Source organism: Ascidiella aspersa, chromosome 9 (assembly GCF_963924565.1).
Source record: "Ascidiella aspersa chromosome 9, kaAscAspe10.2, whole genome shotgun sequence".
In the NCBI taxonomy this organism is placed as follows: domain Eukaryota; kingdom Metazoa; phylum Chordata; class Ascidiacea; order Phlebobranchia; family Ascidiidae; genus Ascidiella; species Ascidiella aspersa.
In genome coordinates, this window is record NC_139455.1 from 33,664 (window position 1) to 60,555 (window position 26,892).

Sequence of the window (26,892 nt, forward strand, 5' to 3'; positions counted from 1 at the left end):
TAGATATCTGACTTGTCAGCCTTTGGATGTCCTTATTTTCGTAGACCTTTTTGGTTAGAAATGCACTAAACGGATCGGGTGTACAATGAAACGCGCCTACAGCAAGAAACTGGTGGGCGACATCTAGCTGTGGCTGGGCGACACATTCTACTTAAACGTCAGGACCGTCGCTCTACTAACTCAGCTACACGGGCTCAGAGAAGAGTACGTCGAAGAACGTCGCCTGCTGCATCATGTTTGCAAAACTAGTGTGCTATATCTACTTTAATAAACTATAATGACATTAACAAACAATGACTAATGGTACCTATTAAAGCAAAATTTGTTTAATTTAATTTGAACTGTGGTAAAATGTGGTAGTATACACTATAATTGTAGTGAATCCATATAAAACAAAATTAAAACTGTTTATTAACTGGAATAAATTACGATTTGAGTGACCAGTATAGGTGATTCCCCTCTATTATTTAATATTTCAAGGAAATTTTCCAAACATCAAAAAGTTTTTCGATAAAAATTAAAGATGGATATTTATTCGGAAGATGAAACAGAAGGGCAAGATGAAAAATCTCAATCTTCATTCTTTAGTGGTAGGGACGGAGTAATCTTTGCAATAGACTGCTGTAAAGGTAAGACAAAACAAACTGGTTAGATTCTAGTCCAGCGCCATTTGCATTATTAAAACATGTCGTAAAATGTCAGGTATGGATAAAACTTGTTTCATTAATGTTTTACTTTTATGGTGTTTAACCCCATTTCCGTCAGTGTGCACAAAATGCTATATAATGTAGATTTTCATACTGGACCCTCTATTAGTTTCTAATAAAGCATTTCTGTTTATGAGGTTACAGCAAGGGTATTACTAACTACCGAAACAATTGAAAATTTTGGCATTGTTTAGCGGAGATTATAGTAAAAGTACCACGAAACACAGTCTTGAGTCAGACCAATATATATTTGGAATGACGAGTTTCCCAAACAATATGTTTTAAACCATATTAATTGAAGCATTTAAATATTTGTTTGGTCAATACATCCATATTTACCTAATGGATCACAATGCACTTGGATCAATGTCTCACGTTACTTTCGTCCAATCAGACTTCACCAGATCAAACTAGCTTTGTTGTTAAAGAGTGTCACCTCATTTCCAGATTTAGAATTAGACAAATAGGCTACCAACAGAATATTTATGAAGTTATTTTTTTTCTTCAGAGATGTTTGATTTGAATGGAGACGTTGAATCACCATTTGTTAAAGTTATCAGCGCAATCCACGACATGTTTCTCAACAAGATTATATCAAGCGACAAAGATCTTCATGTAAAATTGTTTGTTTATTGCTGTATGTGTTTTATTGTTTTCTTTCACACTTTAACTAAAAATAATTTCTTAAATAGAAGGACTATAAATTTGATTAGAACCATTAGATCAAAAAATTGGTTATTTTTTTTAAATGACAGCCCTAACAAAGAATTTTTTTACAAAATAATAAAATACTTTTGACATACACCACCTAGTGAAAAGATAAATACATGACAATGTTATTACTAATAGTTAGCCAAGTGTTTTAATGTAATCTTACCATAAGCTATATTGTAACACAGCACATTTTTGACTGATTTTAGTAATGGCCTTGCAAAGGCACCTAATATATTATTATTAGTAGGCCTATACCATAATCGTTGGTCAATTCTACTTAGGCATGCCTTGTTTGATTAAATCAACTGAATAGCACAAATAAGATTGTTTTTTTTCAGGGTATTGTTTTCTTTGGTACAGAAGAGAAGAAGAATCCCAGTGACTTTTCCCACATTTACGAATGGTCAGAGTTTGACGTGCCCTGCATTAAAAGTATCATGCAACTTCGCGATATGCAAACTGTTGAGTTTGATGATTTCAATAAACAAATTGGCTTCAAACCAGGTGATTATAAACACAAAGTTCTAGCTCTAAATTGTATCGTTATTAATGGTCATACCTTGAAGACTGTTGCCTGATTGTCTTTAAATTAGTACAAAAAATATTTTAATTAATGAAAACTAAGGCTCAGAAGTTGGTTGAAAACAAAACAAGTCCGCCACTCTTGCCTTTGGCCTTGAAAGTAAAGTCCAGAGATAGACTTTGACCTAATAATTGACTCCTTTGAGTCTTAAGTCCGCAGCCTTGGTACATTTATTATAATAATTAAAAGTTTGCTGAGCTGCTGGGCATTCTACCTATTATGAAATTGTTTGTCTGACCAATAATAATATATTTTTGTATAAAACAAACAACCTCAGGTCTAACGATTTCTTAGAAGTCAATCAAAATTCTGTTACTGCCAGGCATTGTATAAATTATAAAATTGTTCGTTAGATAAGTAAATTTTTTATTAGTGTCCGACGAACAATTTCATAATTATGTGGCCCGAAAAAAAAAAAATTTTTTTGGACAGATGTTGTTTTTGTCCGAATTATGTGGCCCGAAAAAAAAAATTTTTTTTTGGACACATGTTGTTTTTATCCGAATTATTATTTTTTTTTTTTTTTTTTTTTTTTCAGTCAATTTTTATGGCTACCTTTTTGACAAGGAAAAAAACATAGTTGGAACATGAAATTTTCACAACTGTTAAATACCCTCCCAAAGTTGTTTCTAATATAAAAAAAAATTGCCTAGGTTCTAAGGGGTGGTTTTTAGGGGGGTAAAACTGTCATTTTTTGTTAATTTTGGTTTTCGGCACTTTTCAGAGATGAAAAAATGTAAAAAAAATCTGATATATTTATGGATGATGGATACATGACATATACAATGCTAAGTAACAAAATTTTAAACATTAGCCTTGAACTGTTTATCCGGGGGGTCAAAATGCACAACACTTTAGGAAATTTCAATGATATATTTACACTAGAAGGAAATGACATAAAAATCTGAAAATTTCACAAATGTTAGAGAACCATTTAAAGCTGATGTTAAAATAAACATTTTACCTCTTGAAAATAGGGGAGTATTTTAGGGGGGCAAAATTAAAATTCGGCCATTTTTGTGTTTAGAGGTATCTTAAAAACTAAAGAAAACATTGTTAAATAGTTTTCAATTATAAAGACAAATTATAGGTTGCTTCACAGCAAAATTTTGACCTTCAACTCAAAATAATTAACCCATGGGGGAAAATAATTAACCAAAAATATAGAAATTAAAGTGATTTTGTGATGGAAAAAAAATTGCAAACAAAGTGGTGTACACTGCCTGGCAGATTTTTTATTTAAACTTGCGGCGGTAAAATATGTTGTTTGTAAGAGCAATAAGTTAATTCACTAAGACGAGACACTTTGCACAATGGATGTTGCACGCGCTGGACAAAAAAAGCACAGCAGGGAGCCAGCCGCTTCGCGGCCAGAATAAAGCAAGCGATATGAACAAATTTTGTATTGAAGGTTTTATGCCGCTAGATTAGAGTAGATAGCTGTAAAGAACTAAATCGAACACATCACACTATTGATTTTTGTCCCCAATTAGAGGCGTATAGGGGTGCAAGAAAAAATTGTCAAATATTTTTCAATTATAAAGACGAGTTATAGGTTTGCTTCGCAGCCAAATTTATATTAAGACCACTGGCAATCAATCTTGTAAAAGTACACCATGTCCAACCTATAACACGCAACTTCGGGCCACATCCGCTTTTGGCTGCTAAAGCACCGAAACTGGAAGCACAACATTGGGAGTATATGGACACTGACAAAAAGACCCGTTGAAAGAATATAGAATAACCAAGGAATAACACCCTGGTAAAGTATAGTGGAACTGCGCTATACCCCCCCTGGTATAAAATAGTAGAACCGCGCTATAACCCCCTAGCAAAATATACAAAAACCGCACACCCTGTCTAGTTTTTTTTTTTTTTTTCAGTCACTTTTTTATGACTCACTTTTGACAAGGAAAAAAACATAGTTGGAACATGAAATTTTCACAACTGTTAAATACCCTCCCAAAGTTGTTTCTAATATAAAAAAAAATTGCCTAGGTTCTAAGGGGTGGTTTTTAGGGGGGTAAAACTGTCATTTTTTGTTAATTTTGGTTTTCGGCACTTTTCAGAGATGAAAAAATGTAAAAAAAAATCTGATATATTTATGGATGATGGATACATGACATATACAATGCTAAGTAACAAAATTTTAAACATTAGCCCTGAACTGTTTATCCAGGGGGTCAAAATGCACAACACTTTAGGAAATTTCAATAATATATTTACACTAAAAGGAAATGACATAAAAATCTGAAAATTTCACAAATGTTAGAGAACCATTTAAAGCTGATGTTAAAATAAACATTTTACCTCTTGAAAATAGGGGAGTATTTTAGGGGGGCAAAATTAAAATTCGGCCATTTTTGTGTTTAGAGGTATCTTAAAAACTAAAGAAAACATTGTTAAATAGTTTTCAATTATAATAGGTTGCTTCACAGCAAAATTTTGACCTTCAACTCAAAATAATTAACCCATGGGGGAAATTAATTAACCAAAAATATAGAAATTAAAGTGATTTTTTGATGGAAAAAAAATTGCAAACAAAGTGGTGTACACTGCCTGGCAGATTTTTTATTTAAACTTGCGGCGGTAAAATATGTTGTTTGTAAGAGCAATAAGTTAATTCACTAAGACGAGACACTTTGCACAATAGATGTTGCACGCGCTGGACAAAAAAAGCACAGCAGGGAGCCAGCCGCTTCGCGGCCAGAATAAGGCAAGCGATATGAACAAATTCTGTATTGAAGGTTTTCTGCCGCTAGATTAGAGTAGATAGCTGTAAAGAACTAAATCGAACACTTCACACTATTGATTTTTGTCCCCAATTAGAGGCGTATAGGGGTGCAAGAAAAAATTGTCAAATATTTTTCAATTATAAAGACAAGTTATAGGTTTGCTTCGCAGCCAAATTCATATTAAGACCACTGGCAATCAATCTTGTAAAAGTGCACCATGTCCAACCTATAACACGCAACTTCGGGCCACATCCGCTTTTGCCTGCTAAAGCACCGAAACTGGAAGCACAACATTGGGAGTATATGGACACTGGCAAATAAGACCGGTTGAAAGAATATAGAATAACCAAGGAATAACACCCTGGTAAAGTATAGTGGAACTGCGCTATCCCCCCCCTGGTATAATATAGTAGAACCGCGCTATAACCCCCTAGCAAAATATACAAAAACCGCACACCCTGTCTAGTTTTTTTTAGTTTTTTTTTTTTTCAGTCAATTTTTTATGGCTCACTTTTGACAAGGAAAAAAACATAGTTGGAACATGAAATTTTCACAACTGTTAAATACCCTCCCAAAGTTGTTTCTAATATAAAAAAAAATTGCCTAGGTTCTAAGGGGTGGTTTTTAGGGGGGTAAAACTGTCATTTTTTGTTAATTTTGGTTTTCGGCACTTTTCAGAGATTAAAAAATGTAAAAAAAATCTGATATATTTATGGATGATGGATACATGACATATACAATGCTAAGGAACAAAATTTTAAACATTAGCCCTGAACTGTATATCCGGGGGGTCAAAATGCACAACACTTTAGGAAATTTCAATGATATATTTACACTAGAAGGAAATGACATAAAAATCTGAAAATTTCACAAATGTTAGAGAACCATTTAAAGCTGATGTTAAAATAAACATTTTACCTCTTGAAAATAGGGGAGTATTTTAGGGGGGCAAAATTAAAATTCGGCCATTTTTGTGTTTAGAGGTGTCTAAAAAACTAAAGAAAACATTGTTAAATAGTTTTCAATTATAAAGACTAATTATAGGTTGCTTCACAGCAAAATTTTGACCTTCAACTCAAAATAATTAACCCATGGGGGAAAATAATTAACCAAAAATATAGAAATTAAAGTGATTTTGTGATGGAAAAAAAATTGCAAACAAAGTGGTGTACACTGTCTGGCAGATTTTTTATTTAAACTTGCGGCGGTAAAATATGTTGTTTTGTAAGAGCAATAAGTTAATTCAGTAAGATGAGACACTTTGCACAATGGATGTTGCACGCGCTGGACAAAAAAAGCACAGCAGGAAGCCAGCCGCTTTGCGGCCAGAATAAGGCAAGCGATATGAACAAATTCTGTATTGAAGGTTTTCTGCCGCTAGATTAGAGTAGATAGCTGTAAACTAAATCAAACACATCACACTATTGATTTTTGTACCCAATTAGAGGCGTATAGGGGTGCAAGAAAAATTGTCAAATATTTTTCAATTATAAAGACAAGTTATAGGTTTGCTTCGCAGCCAAATTTATATTAAGACCACTGGCAATCAATCTTGCACTGACAAATAAGACCCGTTGAAAGAATATAGAATAACCAAGGAATAACACCCTGGTAAAGTATAGTGGAACTGCGCTATACCCCCCCTGGTATAATATATTAGAACCGCGCTATAACCCCCTAGCAAAATATACAAAAACCGCACACCCTGTCTAGACATTGTTTCTCAAATTATTTTTATATTTTTTTATCTCACAGATCATCAGATTAGCAATGTGCTTTGGGCATGCCTGAACATGTTCAGTGGAACTTCATACAAACTTGCAAACAAGGATTTAATAATTTTCACATGGAATGATCAACCTCACTTCGGTAAGCTAGGTTTACGCAATAAGCTGAAAAAAAAGCAATGCTAATGTATGATTCTAAATTAAAAGAAAATCATCTATGAGTAGACATTATTTTGAACATTGCAAAAATCTCTTTATTTTAAAAAAGATATTCAAAGCATTTACAAAATGCTTTCTTATTCTAATTGGGCTTTAATATTCATTCTGTGTCTAAAAACAACTTGTAGTCATTATCTTAAGATTTATTTTAAGGGTTTTCAAAATGCAACCTACTGCTGTATGGTTTTAATATTCTTACTACGTTTTATATTATGTTTAACATCAGCACTGACTTTTAAAGTTGTCTCTTTCTGGGCTCATGTATACATAAAGTTTAATCAACTCTCTCATAGTGGTAATCGTATAGGGTAGTTTAGATTGTTTAAGGGGTTGATGGGTTGGTTTTGGCGATCATAACGACAAAAACAACAATTTTTTTAAGGGCAATTTCACTTTTGAGGGGGCATTTTACAATTACTAATAATCTGGCATATTTTGCTTTTGCCATGAGTATATTAATATATAAATGATCGATTCTATTTTTTATAAGTATTGTAATATAATATATTTTACATTATCGGTTTGCATAATTTTTCAGGAGATGCAAATGCTTGCAAGAGAGCAAAGGCCAAAGCAAGCGATCTCCACGATCATAACGTCAACGTGCAGGTTTTGTCTTTCAACAAAAACTTTAAACACAACCTGTTTTACAAGGTCTGTTATTGTTTTGACATATCTTTTTAGCCATTTTTTATCATGTTGGTAGACTTGCTATTTCAAACCTTTTTATAAAATACTTGTTGTGTTTGTTAGTCAAGAAGCGCTTCTTTAAAAACAGTGGTTTATTAACTTTTTACATGGCGACCCCGTTTTGCTTCTTTGAAAGAATGACGAACCCCATGAATTTTTTAAACAATCAATTTATTTTAAACCAGCCGACAATAAATACTCTAGCAATCAAATTAGTTGTTATAAAAAACTACTTAAATATAAACTGTCAAATGACCTAACATCATTAAAATTCTGAACGCTTTTGTTCCAGCAAACATACTTATGAATGAAACCATGTAAATTTGTTGTACAGTAGTTTAAGTTGGAAAAACAACAACATATAAAGTCCTTACTTATAAAATAAAACCATCTTTTTAACCCTATAAATTGCCTATGGAGCCTACCATTTGAACATACCCTAAATGCAGCCGATATTGTTTGATTGCAGGATATTATATCGGACCCTGATGGTATTTCTGAACTTTCTTCGAATCCACTTGATTCCATTACAAACCTTTACAGCTATTTACTTCAGAAATGCACGAAGCAGAGACCATTAGCAAGGTTGGTGTGTTAATAGTTTTGTTCTGACTTCTCTGTGTCAGTTTACACGGTAATCTTTATAATTTGAAGTTTAAATTAAGAGAATGAGACCATAAAGTTATTCCATTTTATCTGCTCATATTTAATAAACTTTTACTTTGCATTTTACCTCGGCACGATGCTGAAACCAAATGTTTTTGTGGAAAAAAAATATAATTTGTTTGTTTTAGAGCAGTGGTTCTTAACTGGGGGGGGGCGCGTTCCCTATGGGGCGCCGAGCAATTCTAAGGGGGGCGCGAGCTCGACTTCAATATTTTAACTGTTTGCAGTGATTTTAATGGTTTCGTTTGGGTTAGGCATAATTCCTACATACAAACTCTGTTTTTCGCCAACTTTAACGTTAAAACTGCCAAAAATTTTCTTCTAGTTCCTTTTTAGAAAATCCACGGTATCACCGCCCTATTAAATTAACTTATAGATAAACGATAAAAGCTATCGCCCTTTCGGACTATTTTCCATCCATATTTTATATTTGATAACAGGCTATAGCAACAGGGGAGTCAAACTTTTTTTGTGTGAAAGTATATTGTTTTTGCAATATTACCGTTGTATTGTGTGTCGTTACATCTTTTGAAACGCGATAAATTATTTGCGCTTGACATTTTTTGCGCTTGACATAATACAACTCTTACAACTGTGGAGTAAATGCCTTCGCAACACGTTTGTCAAAATCAGCTCGATAAAATCAATGTGTCGAGCTAGCGCAATTTGTTGTGTGCCCAAAGATCCGAAACGCCTCTTTTCTTCTATTGCAGTTTAGCCAATTCGACCAAATAAAACTCAAATTTTTTTCGCGCTTCGCACAACCAACGACACCCTTCACTATTTTCCTGTTTTCTTTGTGATATTTAATTGCAAAATGTCGAAATATTATCATAGGGGGGTGCAAGGCATGAGAAAATTACCAAAGGGGGCGCGGCTGAAAAAAGGTTAAGAACCACTGTTTTAGAGGAAAAGTATATTACAGTGTGATATATCAATAGAAACGAAATATCGGAGATAATATTGCTAAATCAATGTTTTGGTCTTCGGTTAAATCCTTTAAAATTGATATAGCTTCTGGAAACTTATTACACAATAAAAAGTTTAGCTCTTATTATGCCACTTTTATCCAGGGTGCCTTTACAACTGGCCGAAGGTTTGACTCTGTCGGTCGGGGTTTACACGGTGACACGACGAGCCACTAAAGCAGCGGCGGTGTGGCTTGACAGCGCCACTAACAAGCAGGCAGTGTCAAGGACCAACCTGGTTGACACAAACACCGGCGAAATCCTCATGCCAAGCGACATTAAACTCAAACAGGTGGATGACATTTGGTTTTGCAAAATACAGTGTTGTTTTATGTGTACACCAAATAAACTTCGGAAATTTATTTAATATGTCGAAAAAAAAGTGAAAAAATGTAAATCTACATTAAATTTAATGTTTAGAGTTTGGACAGTTGTAGTGTAACTTATATATGATAAAACATTCCTAATACAACAAATAAACCATAAACAACTCATTTACCATGTAGCAAACCATAAATACAATCAGCTTATTTATAATTGTTTAATTAAAACGTAAAAACTTTTATGTCTGCAAAGTTACATTGGTATTTCTGTCAATAATTTATACTGTTCTTTAAAACGGAAAACAAGGTTTGTTTTGTTGGATTTGAATACCCAAGTTAGTTTGTTGCAGGTCGCATCAACAATATTATAACATATTACAACAACCACAGGCAACAATATATTTTTTGCTGATTTAATAATAATTCCTTTGCTAGTAGAATAATTTTAAATTATTTTTTTCGGTGAAAATTGGTAATTTCGTATTTTGTTTCTGAACCTGTGCATTCCCTTACAAACCTACATCTGTATGTGTGTGTTTGTGTTCCATATGTCTGTATGTCTGTGTGTTTGTGTTCCATTTGTCTGTATGTGTGTATTTTTGTGTTCCTTCTGCCTGTATTTGTATATTGTTGTGTTCCATCTGTCTGTATGTGTGTGTGTGTTTGTGTTTTATCTGTCTGTATGTGTGTGTTTTTGTGTTCCATCTGTCTGTTTGTGTGTGTTTTTTGTTCCATCTGTCTGTTTGTGTGTGTTTTTGTGTTCCACCTGTCAGTTTGTGTGTATTTTTGTGTTCCATCTGTCTGTATGTGTGTCTTTGTGTTCCATCCATATGTCCATATGTCTGTATGTGTGTGTTTATGTGTTCCATCTGTCTGTATGTGTGTCTTTGTGTTCCATCCATATGTCCATATGTCTGTATGTGTGTGTTTATGTGTTCTATCTGTCTGTATGTGTCTTTGTGTTCCATCCATATGTCCATATGTCTGTATGTGTGTGTTTATGTGTTCTATCTGTCTGTATGTGTCTTTGTGTTCTATCTATCTGTATGTGTCTTTGTGTTTTTGTGTTCTATCTGTCTGTATGTGTTTTTGTGTTCCATCTGTCTGTCTGTATGTGTGTATTTTGTGTTCCATCTGTCTCTATGTGTTTTTGTGTTCCATCTGTCTGTATGTTGTGTATTTTTGTGTTCCATCTGTCTGCATGTGTCTTTGTATTTTTGTGTTCCATCTGTCTGTACGTGTCTTTGTGTTTTTGTGTTCCATCCTTCTGTCTGTGTGTGTGTTTTTGTGTTCTATATGTCTGTATGTGTGGGTGTGTGTTTCATCTGTTTGTTTGTGGTCCATTTGTTTGTTTTTGTGTTTTATCTGTCTGTCTGTCTGTATGTGTGAATGTGTTTTTGTGTTCTATCTGTCTGTATGTGTCTTTGTGTTTTTGTGTTTCATCTGTGTGTTTGTGAGTTTGTTTTTCGTTTATATGTATGTGCGCAGACTTGGGCTGGAAGGGACGCCGTGTTCGAAAAAGAGGAGGTTGAATCCATGAAGAGAATCGAACAGTTTGGTCTCAAAGTCCTTGGATTCAAAGCAAGGAAGAAAGCGATAAAGTTCGAGCACCACGTCAGAAACGCTCAGTTCATTTACCCCGATGAAGATAACATTAAAGGTTGAAAACTCAACTGTAATCCAACTGTTAACCAAATACGTAGAATAGCTTTTGTAGGTAACTTTTTTATGTTTTCTTAAAGCTAAAGACAAAGTTAGGTGCGTAGCAGACTTTTATTTTAGCTTTTTAAAAATACTATAAGAGGTAGATCATTTCAGTTTTTCCAAATAAGCCTAGAATTAAAATAATCAACTTCTCTAAAAATATAAATTGGAACTGAAATCGCATTTATACAATTGACTATCAATTTAGTTTAAACCGCAATTTATTGTCACAAAATATTGATGGAGAATATTTACTTTTTTCGAATGTCGTTGGACAAAACAACAATTAGAGCACACAAGCAGAATACAAATTAGAATAAGCCACATTTATCTTTAATTCTTTGTATTAGCTGACTAAAATTATCTAGTTGTGCAAGTCTGCTTTGTAGAACAGGAAGCGTAATTATATAAATCATATTTTCATATTTACAGCCAACTTACAAAATCGAGTGTAATAAATAAGAGGGAGTCACTTTTAGCCTCTAGTAGTATTGGTCCTTATTCCAATGTTTTAATGATTTCAGGAAGCACAGCCCTGTTTGCAGATCTTCTGACCAAGTGTTTGGAAATGGACGTGGTCGCCATTTGCACGTGAGCAACTATTCAATCAAATATTTAAAAATAAGTAGATCGTTTAAAACAGGGATGGCCAAACTTTTTTCCCAAGGAGCAGGACAACATAAGATTAATGACCGCGATCCGGATACAGTTTTTTTGTCGCACTTTATTTACTTGATTATCGTTAAACAAAGAAAAATGAAAAAATATGTCTTATTTTTGAAGTGAAATATCGGCCAAACTTTTACGAAATATGTTTATCAATAGAAACAAAATATTGGCCGATATAATCGCTCAACTGATATGTATCGATCTATCTTTAAATTATAGAGTCCAGCTCCACCTTTAACATAAAATTGTGTGACACTTTCATAAATGTACGTAAATCGAATGCTTTTGTTTTGATTCCTTTGCCTGCATAAAGCAGGATGTGTTTTATCCGTAATTATTATTGTCCGTAGTTTTGTTCCGCGAGCTAATTCCGCTCCACGCTGCGTCGCTCTGCTGCCCCAAGCGGAAGAAAACGACCCAGAAAGTTGTGAGCAAATTAAGCCTCCGGGATTCTACGTCATATTTCTGCCCTACTCTGATGACATTAGGTCGGTGTTAAAATAAAACAAAATTAAATAAATGTCGGTGTTGTTTTAAAGAGGCAAAAACATACGTTTGAATTTTTTATGATGTTACCATCAAGGTAACTTAAAAAATAAATAAAAGTTTTCCTGAAGCTAGCCAGTTTTTTCACAAGGCCTAATTTTCGCAAATAAATGTATTCTGTGTTAAAATTCAAACTCATGACCTCGGAAAAGTGCAAAATTTACAATATCATGTGTGTTCGGATATAACATTAAATGTAAAACAAACGTTGAAGCATAATGGCTGAGGTTGTAGTTAGACTTAGAATGAATATCAAAGTCAATGTAGGGGACACTTTTGAATAAATTTTAACATAATGGCTGGAGGTTCTCACTACGTCTTGAAAACGTTGATTGTCAATTTAGGTTAATTTTTAAATATTTTTAAGGGAAGTCAAAATGGACACAAACGTTCCGAAGGCGAACCCTGAACAGATTGCAGCGGCAGAAGCGGTGATAAGGAAGCTTAGGTTCACTTACAAACCGGAAAACTTCGACAACCCGGCCCTGCAGACACACTTCAGGAACCTGGAGGCGATGGCACTAGAGAAAGACGAACCAGAACCTATCGAGGACCATACAAGTGAGCTGACCGCATTATTAACTCTGATCAGCTGGTATCTGCTGCCGAAACGTCGCTTTATAACTTCCTTTACATAAGAAGAGCGATTTCCATCCAAGTCACCATGTTATTTATACTGTTTATTTTCGAATTATATTTAAAAACACGCCGAGCGATACAATTTTAAGTCTTTTAAAACCTACGAGTTTTCTTTGAAAAGTCTTGAAATGTATTTTCCTAAAATTGTCTAGCAACCTTGTTTCACCAACATAAAAAAATGTCAGTTTCAATATCGCTTTTAATTTTTTTCCTTGTCCAATGTTATTATATTTCCCCTTGTAAAAAATCTATACCTGGATTATTGTGTGGACGCAGTACACTCTAATGTGTTGTCGAAATTTTAAATGTTTTTTGTTAGAACTCGTTGCTTCTAGTTCATTAGTTCGAAGATCAAGATTTACGAGAAACACTTCCATTGTTGACACCAGTGCTGTTCACAAGTCAAATGACGTTATTCGCAATCAAGTCATAATTAGTAAAAGTCAATTCCAAGTCAAGTCCTTGTCGTAAAAATTAAACAATAAACTATTAAAATTGGTAAACTCGTCCGATTATGACGCAATAACTCAGCTAATTAATAACAAAAACGCAACATATAGTAAGAAAATCGTTTATGTGTGAAAATTGCGATAAATAGCTCAATTTACAAAAAAAAACTGCTCGAAAACCCTTCATTTCAACCCAAGTCATTTTGCCCAAAAGTCATTGACTTGAGTCACAACACTGGTCTACTTCATTGTTCCTTTGTTCCAGACCCGGACTTTGATAGGATCGAGAAGAAGGCGGGAGATTTGATCCGGAACTTCAAGGATCTTGTCTTCTCTCCAGGATACGATCCCAACAAAGTGAAGAGCAAGAGGAGGACAGATGCGGATGTTGCTGGTGGAGCTCCTGCTGTAAAGAAGCCCAAAGCAGAGCTGTCGCTGGTAAATTGGGATGTATGCTTCGATGACCTGATATTTCTTCTATCATCATATTTTTTTCACAAATGATTTCCTGTAACAAAATGTCTATTTCTAGACGTATTACCTGGGCTGTGAATTTGGTTAAAAATAACCCGAGTCCGTTTTTTGCCTGTGTTTCAACCATATACGTAAATACTTAACTAAAATACAGAGTATGTACAGCCATCCACTCATATGGGTGCCATATAATTCATCTACCCACAATACAAGGTTGGAAAATATTCCATAATATGCTATTCCACCTTTACAATTTTAAGTTTGCGACCATATCTTTTTCAACTCGGTACTGCGCATGCGCACGTCGGACTCGATAGTTTCACCCAATCTGATTTGAGTCTGAAGTCCGACTTCAGCAAAATAAACCGACTCCGTCAAGTCCCGACTCCACAGCCCTGGATAAAATACACAACTTTTTTGTTTCCAGGACGAGATTCAAACGCACGTGGCCAACAACACTCTTGGTAAGCTCACTGTTCAAACGCTCAAGGAGGTTTGCAAACTTCTCCACATCAAAACTGCCGGAAAGAAGGCCGACGTCATTTCCGCAATCACTGAACACGTGCATTCCTCTTTTTAGTATTTTTTAATAAATTATATAAACTTTAATATTTTGTTATAATATATATAGTTACATTATACTAGTGAAAAGTACTGTAGTTAGAGCAACGAGACTACCAATATTAGCTAGTATTATTGGAACGTAGTATCATCGTTAGTTAATGCAGTGCTCTTCAACCTTTGGTTTAGGAAACCCTTAAAGTTGTTGTGACAAACTCCTGCACCCTGTTTACTTAAAATGCAAACGGAGGTAAAAAGCGATATGAAACATCACTATGCAATATGCATATCAATATCATCAAGTAAATTAAACCGAGTGAAGCTGCCGAAGTTTTACACACTGTCGGTGAGAGTTATTGTCACTGCAGGCTGCTTGCGAATACTTTTGCATGTGATAAAACAGCACTCAAACAAACTTGAGATATTAATGTTTCATTACAAGTTTGTCGTGCACCCTTGTGTACCTTTTCATACTGGTGCACCCCATGCACATTTTGGTGCAGCTTAGGGTTCACCGTGTAAAACGGTTAAAGAGTACTGAGTTGGAGGAAAGTGTGGATATTCTACAAAAGTAGCCTAATTCAAAAGAACCTTGCTGCTCGAGATCTTCGGGTGGATTGGTTTATCCCTTTTTTACTTTTTATTGATTGTTATAATTTAAGGATTCTTTTGGAAAATATACTGATTATTATTTTTCGGATGTTCTAAATTCAGCTAAAGTGGCAAACACGTTGTGACGTCATCTCTTTTTATGCCCCCACAAACATAGGCCTTTTATATTGATAAGCATTAGTCCATTATTAGTGCAAGTGAGTTTAAAATAGAGTCGTTATAATTTTTATTACGAAGCACCTGCGCTAATACCGGAGTAAGAAAAAACAACACAAACGTGAAGACAACAATATTGCAAACAGGAAGAAAGTGGCGTCGTAGCTTCCAAATGAAAGTAACTCTCATCCGTTCACTTGTATAGGTCAAGAAAGTTCCTGCAATATCAACAATTTGTCATGAGCATCTTATCTTGGCCATAGCTACATTTTGTCAGAATACAACATTTGTTGTACCACAGCGTTTGTCATCAACCTATTGGTCGCTAATATTGTGTGGCCGACTGCAGTAGTTCATATGGTTGGATTTCTCGAAAAATCCCAAAGACATGATGGCTTTAGCCTTATATTAATTAAATTCTAATTTATTAAAGCTATTGTCTCGTTTTTTTTAGAGATAATTGGGTCGCCAAAGCGCCGCTGTTGAACGTACGCTTAGCATTTGGCGGAAAAAAAGGCGAGAAATACTGATTTAAATGTACAAGTAAACGTCATGCCTGGGTGGATGATATTTTCTGAGTTGCGAGTGTTTTTAACAAAATCTCATCCACTCACTTGTGCAAATAAAAGAGTAGATACGATGTTGATTGACGCCCCACTAAAACTTCTTCCTCTGTCATACATTCGACACGATTGTCGTCGTAACAATGCCATTTGTGAGTTGACGGGTTCAAAAGAACGTCACTCACGTAATGACCTGAGTAAAACAGCAACATGGTAACTGACATGTTTATATTGGTTTCAGTGGGTGTCCAGGGCGAGGGATATAAGGTTTTGTTGCGAAAATCAACACTATGTATTTAAGTTTCACCCCGGAGTGTTCTGGATAATTTTTGCATTACATAATATACTCAGTTAAATCTACTCACCAACATTAGAAGATCCGCCTTTGTGGCTTACAACGCTGACAAGATGATAACTGTTAGGATCGTCTACGTCAACCAAAGGTTGGACATCAGTCTGAACACAAATGTTTAAAAACAAAGTTAAAATCTTAGCGGGACAACGCTCTAAGTCAGCGGTTACGTCATAAAACAGTTAACTACAAATTTAGCTTTTTAGCGTTTATAAGCCACGCGGTCCAACATGCCATAGTATGCATAGCGTTTTAGGGGTTAACCAATTTAATAAAGTATAACTTTTGGGGGTGCATAGCACGGCGGCCCTATGATGCCATAATGAGAAAAACTAACAAATAAAATTAGACACAACATTTTCAGGATACAGAACAGGAATATATGGCCACTAAAAATTGCTCAAAGGCTCGCAGTTTGCCGAGCACTGCTAAGTTATTTTACTAATAAAAAAGAATTGTTATCCAGCGTATCGGCGACCTGTTCAAGTCGCCTACATAAGAGTGAAATACACCAAGTTATATTACATTTGGTTGTTTGGAGATAAGTTCTTGCGTTGATTTTGTGTTTGTTCCATTAGTAACCTCAGTAGAGTTAGAGTTGGTTTGTGGATGTGGGGATGTTTTGGTCTTTGGTGATGTTGAGTGGCTCTGGAAAAACAAATTGCCGACAATTTTGCTTTAAATTTGAGGTAGGCTTTCTTAAATGTTAATTGGTGATCATTGCGGCAAATTGAAATACAATAAAATATAGGAGGGTTTTTCTTGGATACCAAAGTAGTTTAAATCGAGCCTAGTATCGGACGAATACCGATACCACCCAAGTATCGGACGAGTACCGATACCACCCTAGTATCGGACGAGTACCGATACCAGCCTAGTATCGGACGAGTACCGATACCACCACCTGGTATCGGACGAGTACCGATACCACCCTAGTATCGGACGAGTACCGATACCACCACCTGGTATCGGACGAGTACCGATACCACCCTAGTATCGGACGAGTACCGATACCACCACCTGGTATCGGACGAGTACCGATACCACCCTAGTATCGGACGAGTACCGATACCACCCTAGTATCGGACGAGTACCGATACCACCCAAGTATCGGACGGATACCGATACCATATCTTAGCATCAGGTATCGACCACGATCCGATACTATCGGACATCCCTAATATAGATTTGAGAAATATAGAGTGTTGAATTAACAGAATTTAAACACAAACCCACCGAATTAAAAACCGGGAGTTCCCCGTCATTAACCTCCGACTCATCCGACAAAAAGGCGTCCAGTTTGGTTGACCCAACCGTTGTGAAAGATTCTGCCGAGTTGTAACCCACTGAAGCAGAACCGAGCTGCGAAGAAAGTCCAGAGTCGTCTGACGTCATAACTGACGTCAAAGGTTTGGTGGCTATGACGTCACTGGGTTGTTTGTTGCGACACAAAACTGTTAGATTTTCGTTGGCGTCTTTGTCGCAAGTATTATTGTTGTTGTTTGTTGTTGTTGGAAACAAGTTGCTGGTATCATTGTTGTTGTCGTTGTTGTTGTTTGTTGTTGTTGGAAAAAAGTTGCTTGTATCCTTGTCGTTGTTTGTTGTTGTTGGAAATAAGTTGCTTGTACGGCCGAGTCCAAAGTCAAACACTTTTCGATTTGGATTCTGAAAAACAAACATTGATTTACAGAAGAGATAAAAATGGTGTTAAACAGATTATATTTAGTTTTGTATGTCGTCTTCGTTCATTTTTCGTCGAATATATTTTCAAACCTGATAATATCTTAAACTTAATTCGTCTTTGGGGCTTATGAGGTCAACAGTGTATGCACATTTCCAACAAAACCTTCCATGTGAATTGTTAATTAAAGTTCTATTTAACCTAACACACTTTCACAAAAAGTGTAAAACACAAAGTTTATGGGTTCAACTCACATTAAACTAAATATATGTTTAATAGTCCACATTCAGTAAAAGAAAACAAACGCCTTAGAAACCTTATTTCCGAAGTTTTCTCCTTCCAATGATAGCTGCATTGCAATCATCATCTAAACGTAAAACATTTAATTAACGCATAGATATAGAAAACAGAAGCATACATAAGGAAAGTTTTAGGTTTGGCGATTACTTAAGAGCTGGAGAATGTTAGGGATAGAGTGGCCGGCCCAAAGCAAAACTACTAAACTAAACCAGATGCCTTAGGAGAGCTTACTAATGTCAGTCGGCCTCATCAGGGTTGTAGTACAAGCAAGGCAAGGCTAAATAACACTAGCCTGCTGTAAGGCTCCAACTCACGACCTCCAGTCATGATTGTTTCTAGACTCGCTCCCCTCTGAGCCTGTGTAGCTCGGTTGTTAGAGTGACACCCCGGTATGACCGGATTTTTCTAGCCTGACCTTGCTGGCACTATAATTCTGATGAGGCCTGCTGATTTCGGTAATAACCTTTCCCTTCGCATGTTGTGTTCTGCATAATGTTTGCCCTTATCGTTGATTAGTAAGACTCCAGAAGGGCTTGATCACAGAATACACATTGTGGATGTATCTTTCAGCAACAGAACTAAACCAATAATAAATATATAGTTACCTGATCCTCTTCTGTCATACATTCCAGGTTAGTCTCTCCCTTGAAACAAAAAATATTGTTTATTAATTTTTATAAACACAGCAATGCAACTCGCCCCTAGTGAGTGCTGATTGAACCATCCGGACAGGTGAGTGCCCTGTTTTTGTGTTGTTATTATGTCTACTGGACTTAATTTGTTAATCTATGACAAATTTAAAATAACGGCAGTAACAATAGAGTTTTTTTTGTTCTTTTTGGCAGATTTAAAAAAAAATTGAATATAGACAACGTAAAAATGTTTTAGATTTTCATCTTACGGTAATGTCATATTTTTGGTTATCTACGTTTAATTCCTTGTTACTAGTGTTTTCTCCGCTGGGTAAGATTTCTATTATTCCATCGCTGTCCAAAACTTTTGACAATTTGTTGTTGTTGCATTCTACAAAACGAGGAAAAAACAAAAAAATAAATTTTAAATTGACATAATATAAATATTGGTAAATTCGTAAAAAACATCAAACATTAAAATTTTCGAATTGTATGCATATTACATAGAGTTCGTCAAATTAGAAGTTGAATTATTAGAAAACATGAAAATAATCCCGATATAGCCGACTGATTTCATGAGACCTTTCCGGAGGCATCGTGTGTATTAAGAAAGATGTTGCTTTACGGAAATGCTATACGACTTCTCGACAGTATAATTTTGAACAAAATTTAGTTATACTGGTATTTCATCATCTATAATATTTACTTACCTGGATTATTTTGAGATTTCCTTTTCGCACTTTTTACAAGACTCGGAAGACAACTGTAAAAACACAGATTTTATAAAAATACAAAAAAATTCGTCGAAAAACTTACTCGAATTCGTTGTCAGTGTCGCTACACAGGCTTATGATTTCTGGGGTAGGTTTGGTCGGGGAAGGATGCAACTGCAAAATACTTTGATCAATGTTCGTTGGATCAGGTTGAGCTTGAGGGTTGCTGAAACGCTTGACGATCACAGAAGTGGAAAGTACAACTGGTTGCCGCAGTTTCTCGCTGTGATCGTTCGCTTGGTTGTAAGAGTAACGTTTCAAGTACATCATGATTATCCTGCAGTAGGAAAAAGATTTGAAGCCAAACTAAACAATATCCTTATTATTATTTTCAGGGGAATATAAAACACTGTCCCTAAAAGACAATCTTTCTAAGCCCATATATAAGTAGGTATCATTTTGAACGTTTCGAATAAGTTAATGAATAGAGAGTTGTTCGAAAAAATGACACGTTCTTCTGTATGGGCTTAGATATTCTTATTACGTCTTACTAAATCCTCCAACCATTATGCCCCTAAATCTTTCTACTTTTTAACGCTTCGGGTATATCATGATTACCCTAAAGTTAGGAAAATTGGGTAAAGGTAAACCAAATAATTTACTAATAATTACTTAACTAAAGAGCTTTTTTTTTAATAACAGTGTCCTAAAAACGTATACATGGTTGGCAGTAAAATACCGTTACCATTTTTAACTATATATCTATTAAATCTTTTTTATTTTTCATTGGGTCCTTAAGTCATTTTTTTAATTCCTATAATATTGAACTGTGTAAACAGGTGATGGTTAGGGTTTCTCATGTTTTTCTTTTAGGTTTTCTCATGGTTTTCTCATGTTTAAGTAGTTAACCTCGGTAGTTTTGTGACTCTGTGCGACACAGTTGCCTGGTTTGTCTTGCATTTCTCACACGAATATTCGATACATTCATCTTCAAACGCAGCGTCCAGCAAATCTTGGAGCTGGATCTCTCCCGCGCTGTGGGCAGACCTGAAACATTTGGTGGTAAAACGATAAAATGTGACGTTTATGTGCTGTAATGCAGCTGTAGTGTTTAAAAGTTATGCAGTAACCAAATTCACAAAATAGTAAATTGCATTTATTTTAGTTTATTTTGTTTAATTTGTGGAAGGTTTAAAAAGCTCACTTTTGTTTTATTTCCAGTGGAAGGTCGTACCAAATGTCGTGCGCATTTGTCACAGATTTGCATCTAAAATATAAACACTTTTAAACTAAAGTATGTCATTCAATAATAAAAACATAAAAAAAGAAAACTGTTTTTAAGTGCTACAAAGAAATGTGGCATTACGTGTCACAAGTACCTGGCAAAATCTAACTATTATTAAATACTTTTTTAAATATTTGCAAATGCTGTGGAAAGGTTCAAATTTTGTTAGATTAACCTGTTACATGTAATTTGGTGAACGACTGAAAATGAGAAATTTTGAGCGACCGGGCGTTTTTGTGCCGATTCGTCTTTTTCGTCGAGCACAATTCTAGGTTTGTTGTTGTTGTTGTTGTTGTTGTTCGACTCCTCAACTTGCTTTTCCTTGCTCAGTTTGATAACCTCCTCTTCCAAAACGTCAAGACACAGCCTTAAGAACTCATGGGCATCCTTTGTAAAGATAAGACTAGTTCATGTTTTTTTACCGATAGGAACTGATTTGAAACACTTTGTTATTTAATTCGAGAAGACAAAATTCAATTTAAATAGTTTATTTAGTCTACCCTAAAAATTTAAAGAAAAAAAATTCGGTAAGACATTGAAGTGATTTTATATCAAAATAAATTAAATAAATCCTTCCTTATTGAGGGAAACAATCGGAGAAGTATAAACACCACCGCTTATTATTATCGGGTATCGGCTCCGATCCGATATTATCGGACACCCAGTGTATTACAAAGGTACGAACATGTTGCGAGAATCCGTGGAATTGTTTTGCGCTTGCGCTGATAACCTGCTTCACTTTCTTCAACAACAACCTTTTCTCGAGATTGCTCGCAGATTTGAGCTTCATCAATTTCACCATAGTCCTAAAAAGTATTGAATGTTGGCATTTAAACATGGGGCACTTATTATTATGTTTTGAGATAACTAATATTTTATTTTAACTATTTGTGCCCCACAATTTCACACAAAAAGCAATTATACACCAGGTTAAAACGGAATACTACATTTCACTTACATCAGTAAACTTCCGTCTGTTTCAGTAATTAAGTTCTTGAGTTTATCTCCAAGCACAAAAAGATCATGTTGAAATGGCAAAAGACCAAATAGGGATTGTAAGGCTGAATTCATGTAGCAAGTGTTGCCCAGGTTTTGAAAGCTGAAAAAAACACGGTAGTTCATCGTAACAATAACATAGCACGAATATCTGTAAGTTTTTTTTTTAGCAACAGATAATAAGTCAGGAAACAATTTGTGCAGGAAACATAAAATCGGGTTTAATTTTGAACAGATTATATAAAGGTTTATATAAACTGTTGGTATCTACGGACGCTTCCTTATTTTATTTTTTTTTATTTTCCATGTATTTACCGTTGTTCCAAAATAAATTTAAATCTAAATCTATCTATCATAACTACATTTAATCAAAAACCATCTGGCAATTAACGTTGAAACGTTTAAGAACAGAAATTACCAAAGGATCAATTTTGATCAATAGTTCAATTGTTGATTTTTTTCTGTAGGTTTTGTGTCTATACCCTGAAATATAAACTCACAAATAACCAAGGATACATTTACCATTAGTAGCAACAGCAAGTTGTATATGCTACTAGGGATGTCAGGTACATTCTGATTGTTCAGGGATGTTGTTTTTACTTTAGCATTTAGAAGTTTAATTGCCTCCAGTTGTAAACATCCTATTTATAGAAAATTCTTCTATTAAGGCAGAAACCCGCGTAGCATCGCAAATTCAAGCAGAAAGTCCAAGTTAATTTGGTTTCGGATCAGCACCGATGCCGCCCAAGTATCGAATAAGTTCAAAATCACCACTTTGCATCGGGTGTCGGCTTCTACCTATTATCGGGCGACCCTGTTATATATTTTTAGCAGGATATTATTTGAACTCTCTTACCCTTCGCCAGAATCCAGGAAACTTAAATTAGCGGTGTCGGTCAGTGGCTGGAACGACAAAGCGTTCTCTTTATTTTCATCATTGTTGTTTTTGTCTCCAAGTAAGCTTTCTTGCCTTGCGTCAACACTTTATTAAAAAACAAGTATTTAAGCACAACAGCAGTCGTCAGTTAACCTATGATTAATATGCTATGGACACAAAAACATATTTAAAACTTTGGAGCATTATGGAAGTTTTAGTTAGACGTAGTAGGAATATGAACGCTCATACAGAAGTAGCAGCATTTTCTTCATAATGTTAAAAATGAATAGAGATAATCCAAATGGTCAAAATGTTACCAGCTTTTATAAAAGCTTTCATGTTCCTACTAGATATTCAAGACGCATTTGACTTACTCTTTTTTGCCAAACTGGATCGATTTTTTGGGAGATGCGCTGAGCACCAAAGATCTTCGGGCTGCACTGCCAAATGCCTACAACAGTCAATGTTGGTTAATAATAGTCTTTATTTAATAGAATTTGTTTATGAGTAAATATTACAAAAGTTGGTGCTTTTTTTCGTAATGCTGATATCTCAACGTAAAAAAAGATTTAAAAAAAAATACACAATATATTTTTTAATTTCTATAAAACTCAATATAAAGCACCGCCAGAAGTGGTTTTAGTCCTTTAAACTTACAACATACTGGGAGTTTGTTTAGTAGGATATATCTGACAATGACATACGTGTCTTTCAGCCAATGTTGGCAACTTACAGTGAGCTGAGCAGATTTGGTGGGAGTGAGCATCCTTCTGTTTGGAGAAGGACTTGAGTAGATTATTCTAACTTTGTCCATCTCGCTTGCAAAGTTTGGAGTGGCACGCTTCGAGCCGTAGAATGACTTCTTGCTCAAACCTGAAACAAGAAAAAAAAATACACTTGAACTGGGACCCTTAGGGTAACGGCCTATCATTGCCTTGAAAGGTGTCAACTGTAACTGTCGTGCGCGATTCAATTTATTTTACGTAATGATTGTGACCACAAAATTGTTCTCTATAGCATGTTTAAAGACAATCAACTAAATAAGAATATTCCAAAAACACAATTTTTGTTGCAACTATTTTACCAGAAAGTGAGTTTTCTTGCGGCGGAGTCGTGTTCTCCTTTTCTTCTGTGCGATTGGTGGTCGCTCGAGCATGACGAACTTCAGCATGAGCTTTTCTGAAAATGAAAACATCATGTTTTTTTTTACTGTGGACAAATATATAGGTCTGACTGATCATTTTTATAAAAAAGCAATCTTTAATAATTAGATAAAAGTGTTTGATCAACCATGTTTAAATTGTCGATTTAACCAGTAAAACATAAAATCCAAGTCAGTTTTTAAGACAAAATAAATGATTTTTTAGATTTTTTGTGATTCTCTCATGTACCTGAATTCATTCAACATTTTTTTGCTTGCACTTTTTCTTTCTTTTGATGGTGATTGTAGTGGAGGGTGATTGGAATCTAGAAAAACAAACTATGTATATATATATATAAACACTGCATTTAGTTGCTGGTACTGTGGGAAAAATTCCTTTTCTCACAGAAAATTTTAAAAAATTATTGTATTACAAAACAAACATAACAAGCATCTATGTTTTTTAATTTTTAAATAATAATCAATAAACCATTTTTTTCACATTAACCAAAATAATGACCTTTTTTAATAGGGGTTAAATTTCCATTTTCCTGTTCATGACTTGTTGGCTTGGCATCAAGGGTTTTCCTAAATAATTAAAAGCTTTTTTTTAGTTTATATAGATAGAAAATAGCTTAAAAAAGTAGGAAATACTCTTGCTTGTCGTATAATTAAACTGCGGAACAGGCTCTAAAAGTTTTTGTTAATTAAATTAGTGTATTGTCGCATCTAGTTGAATTTATACTAAAACAAAAAACAATTGTGTTTGGATTGTGTTGCTTGTTGCAGAACATTTGTATTTAACCAAACTTACCTTTCATAACTTTCACTTCGGTTATGTTCAGCTGGAGATTGCAATGGTGGTCTTACAGGGCCTGCAATAAATTGTGTTTTTTTACTCAGCAAATGTGTATAATACATAATTGGTAATTTTATGCTGAGTTGAAATACCAATATCTGTTTTGAATCAAAACATTTTACATATATTGTTTGTTACATACAAAAGTGTTTCAGTTACGCAATCCAACATTAAATCAATATGGTTCTACTTGATTTTTTAAGCTCCCGAATAGAGAACAACAAATGTACGCTATATTCTGACCACAAACTCAAAAAACATATTGGTGAAAGTAACTATGATAAATTGCTACTAATAAACACAGGAATTAAATACATATTTAGTAAATGTATCAAACCAGCTAAAGCAGTTTACTTACTGATAGGTGGACTTCTTTTCTTTGGGGTTCGTTGCGGTTTTGGAGAACAAGCTCTTATTGTTTCTCTCGACTGACTTTGTCGTTTTTGCGATAGTTCCCTTTTATGCTTCTCATCTAAACGTATATGCAATTTATTTAATTCGTTTGGAAATACAATGCTTAACAATTAATTAGCTTTCCAAAACTGCATGATATATACCAGGGGTGGGCAAATGTATTCAATGGAAGAGCGATTTGCAAAAAATAAAACTACCAGACAGCCACAAAATTATTTCAATACAAAAACGGTAAATAATGTAAGTTCAGCCATTATAACAGAATTGTAATGTAACAAAACCGTTTCAATGTAACACAACAATAATAACGGTAATAGCAAATTAATGAAAACCTTAGCAATGAAATTGTGTTGACTTGCTGTTAGCTAACTTTTTTGATCTATGCCTAGTGTTACGTCATAAACAAAATGCTGGCCTAAATAAAAAAAATAAAAAAATAGAGACGTTCATCGACGGCACTCTTGGTAGCCGTTACAGTTTTGGGGGAATTTTACGATTAACCTAGAAGAGCCACAAAAAACATGCTGACAAGCCGCAGTTTACCCACCCCTGATAATATACAATTAAATCTGGTTAAATTGTAAACATCACCAACGTACCAAGAAGTAATGCAAGGTAATTTTGAATGTTAACTGCAGAATTCTTTTTCACGCTTTGCAAGCAAAAAGTTGAGCGCTTCGTGTGTGAGATGATCGTTACACGTCCGTACTCACACTGAACTTGAAACTTGTCCATTTCAAGATGAAGCTAAAGAAAACAAATTATGGTTAAAGTGGCTGGTGGTTTATAAACGATCTTAAAAATAAATTCCAATGTTCATTATGATTTTTGGCCCCTCTTAATTAAGGTAAGTTTAAAAGCAAAAACATCACTACAGTAGGACTAATTTTAAATAAAAATAGCAAAATCAAGAAAAAACTTTTTACCGGAATGTCAATTATCTTTCCATATTTGAAAGCCACTGTCATGACATGTTCAAAATCCACCGAAGCATTTTGGTTAAAAGAGATGTTCGCTGACTTCCAGTCTCTGTCGTACATACGACTTGCCGGCCCCGATTTAAGGATTCGAAACTGCACTTCGGATGCGCAGACATGGAGTATCCAACGATTTGGCATTTTACTTTTTAGTTATAAATTTAAGTCTGACCTATATGGATAATGATTTTGTGATGTTAAATAAACATATTAAACCAGCAACACTATATATTTTTTGCTAGATATGAAAGTTAGGTTTGTGCGAGGACACAATAGTAAAACTTGACTCACCCGAACCCAACGTCGCTCAGTCGCTGGTCTACAATCCGACCAAAGTTTCGTCCGGGTTTTCATATTGCTAACATTATTTGGGTTTGGTTTTGAAAAATCGTTTTTTTACTGTGAAAATGTGGTTGGATTCTAAACATCACTCGTACTTTTAACAGCACTGCAATTATATAAAGTAATAAACATATTTTTCAATCTTGTTTTTTGGGCACAATTCGTTATTCTTAACAGATCTAGTCAATTGTTGGCAAATAAGTATAATCATTAAACAGGAAGAGATTTTTCATACCTGTTAATTCTAACACCACATATTAAGGAAAAAACAGCAAATAGCGAAGAAAACATTGAACTACTTGAGATAAAAATGCGTTTTGCAAAAACTTTCCCTTTGCCGCGAAATTTCGTCACGCATGAGTACCTTTGTTAAAAACAAATAAAGCAATACATAGAAATCATACTCATTAAATAAGAGAAATAACAGGGATGGCGAACCACTGTCCCGTAGGTCACAGTGACCCACCACAGATTTTTAACGACCCACTTGTCTTTCTAGAAATACCGAAATGTTTTTAATCATTTCCATGAAGGGATACATGTAAAAAACACTTCTTCGTTAGATAATACTGTTTAAATTAGGGCGGGCAAATCTGTGGGTCGTACAAAAGAGTTTCA

The 26,892-nt window shown here is 34.8% G+C and overlaps 2 protein-coding genes across 2 annotated transcripts; one reads left to right on the plus strand and one right to left on the minus strand.

Moving 5' to 3' along the window:
• Positions 1 to 487: 487 nt before the first annotated feature.
• On the plus strand, positions 488 to 14,393 carry LOC146131726 (DNA repair protein Ku70-like). Its single transcript, XM_083397027.1, has 13 exons — positions 488 to 629; positions 1,216 to 1,322; positions 1,760 to 1,925; positions 6,495 to 6,608; positions 7,224 to 7,339; positions 7,845 to 7,960; positions 9,115 to 9,301; positions 10,821 to 10,992; positions 11,561 to 11,627; positions 12,056 to 12,193; positions 12,619 to 12,812; positions 13,605 to 13,777; positions 14,241 to 14,393. Exons 1-13 carry the CDS (start codon positions 524 to 526, stop codon positions 14,391 to 14,393), a joined length of 1,809 nt encoding a protein of 602 aa, XP_083253153.1. The 5' UTR covers positions 488 to 523.
• Positions 14,394 to 15,176: 783 nt separating this feature from the next.
• Positions 15,177 to 26,073, minus strand: LOC146131727 (uncharacterized). Its single transcript, XM_083397028.1, has 25 exons — positions 25,882 to 26,073; positions 25,555 to 25,702; positions 24,900 to 25,013; positions 24,497 to 24,557; positions 24,203 to 24,270; positions 23,933 to 24,008; positions 23,626 to 23,720; positions 23,275 to 23,414; positions 22,916 to 22,992; positions 22,521 to 22,646; positions 21,627 to 21,767; positions 21,354 to 21,474; positions 20,844 to 21,055; positions 20,588 to 20,650; positions 20,293 to 20,430; positions 19,487 to 19,720; positions 19,381 to 19,433; positions 18,940 to 19,061; positions 18,644 to 18,682; positions 18,055 to 18,105; positions 17,294 to 17,722; positions 16,583 to 16,705; positions 16,071 to 16,161; positions 15,757 to 15,898; positions 15,177 to 15,360 (listed from the first exon to the last, which is right to left on the minus strand). The coding sequence occupies exons 1-25, from the start codon at positions 26,071 to 26,073 to the stop codon at positions 15,336 to 15,338; spliced, it is 3,081 nt and encodes a 1,026-aa protein (XP_083253154.1). The 3' UTR covers positions 15,177 to 15,335.
• Between the last annotated feature and the right edge of the window lie 819 nt (positions 26,074 to 26,892).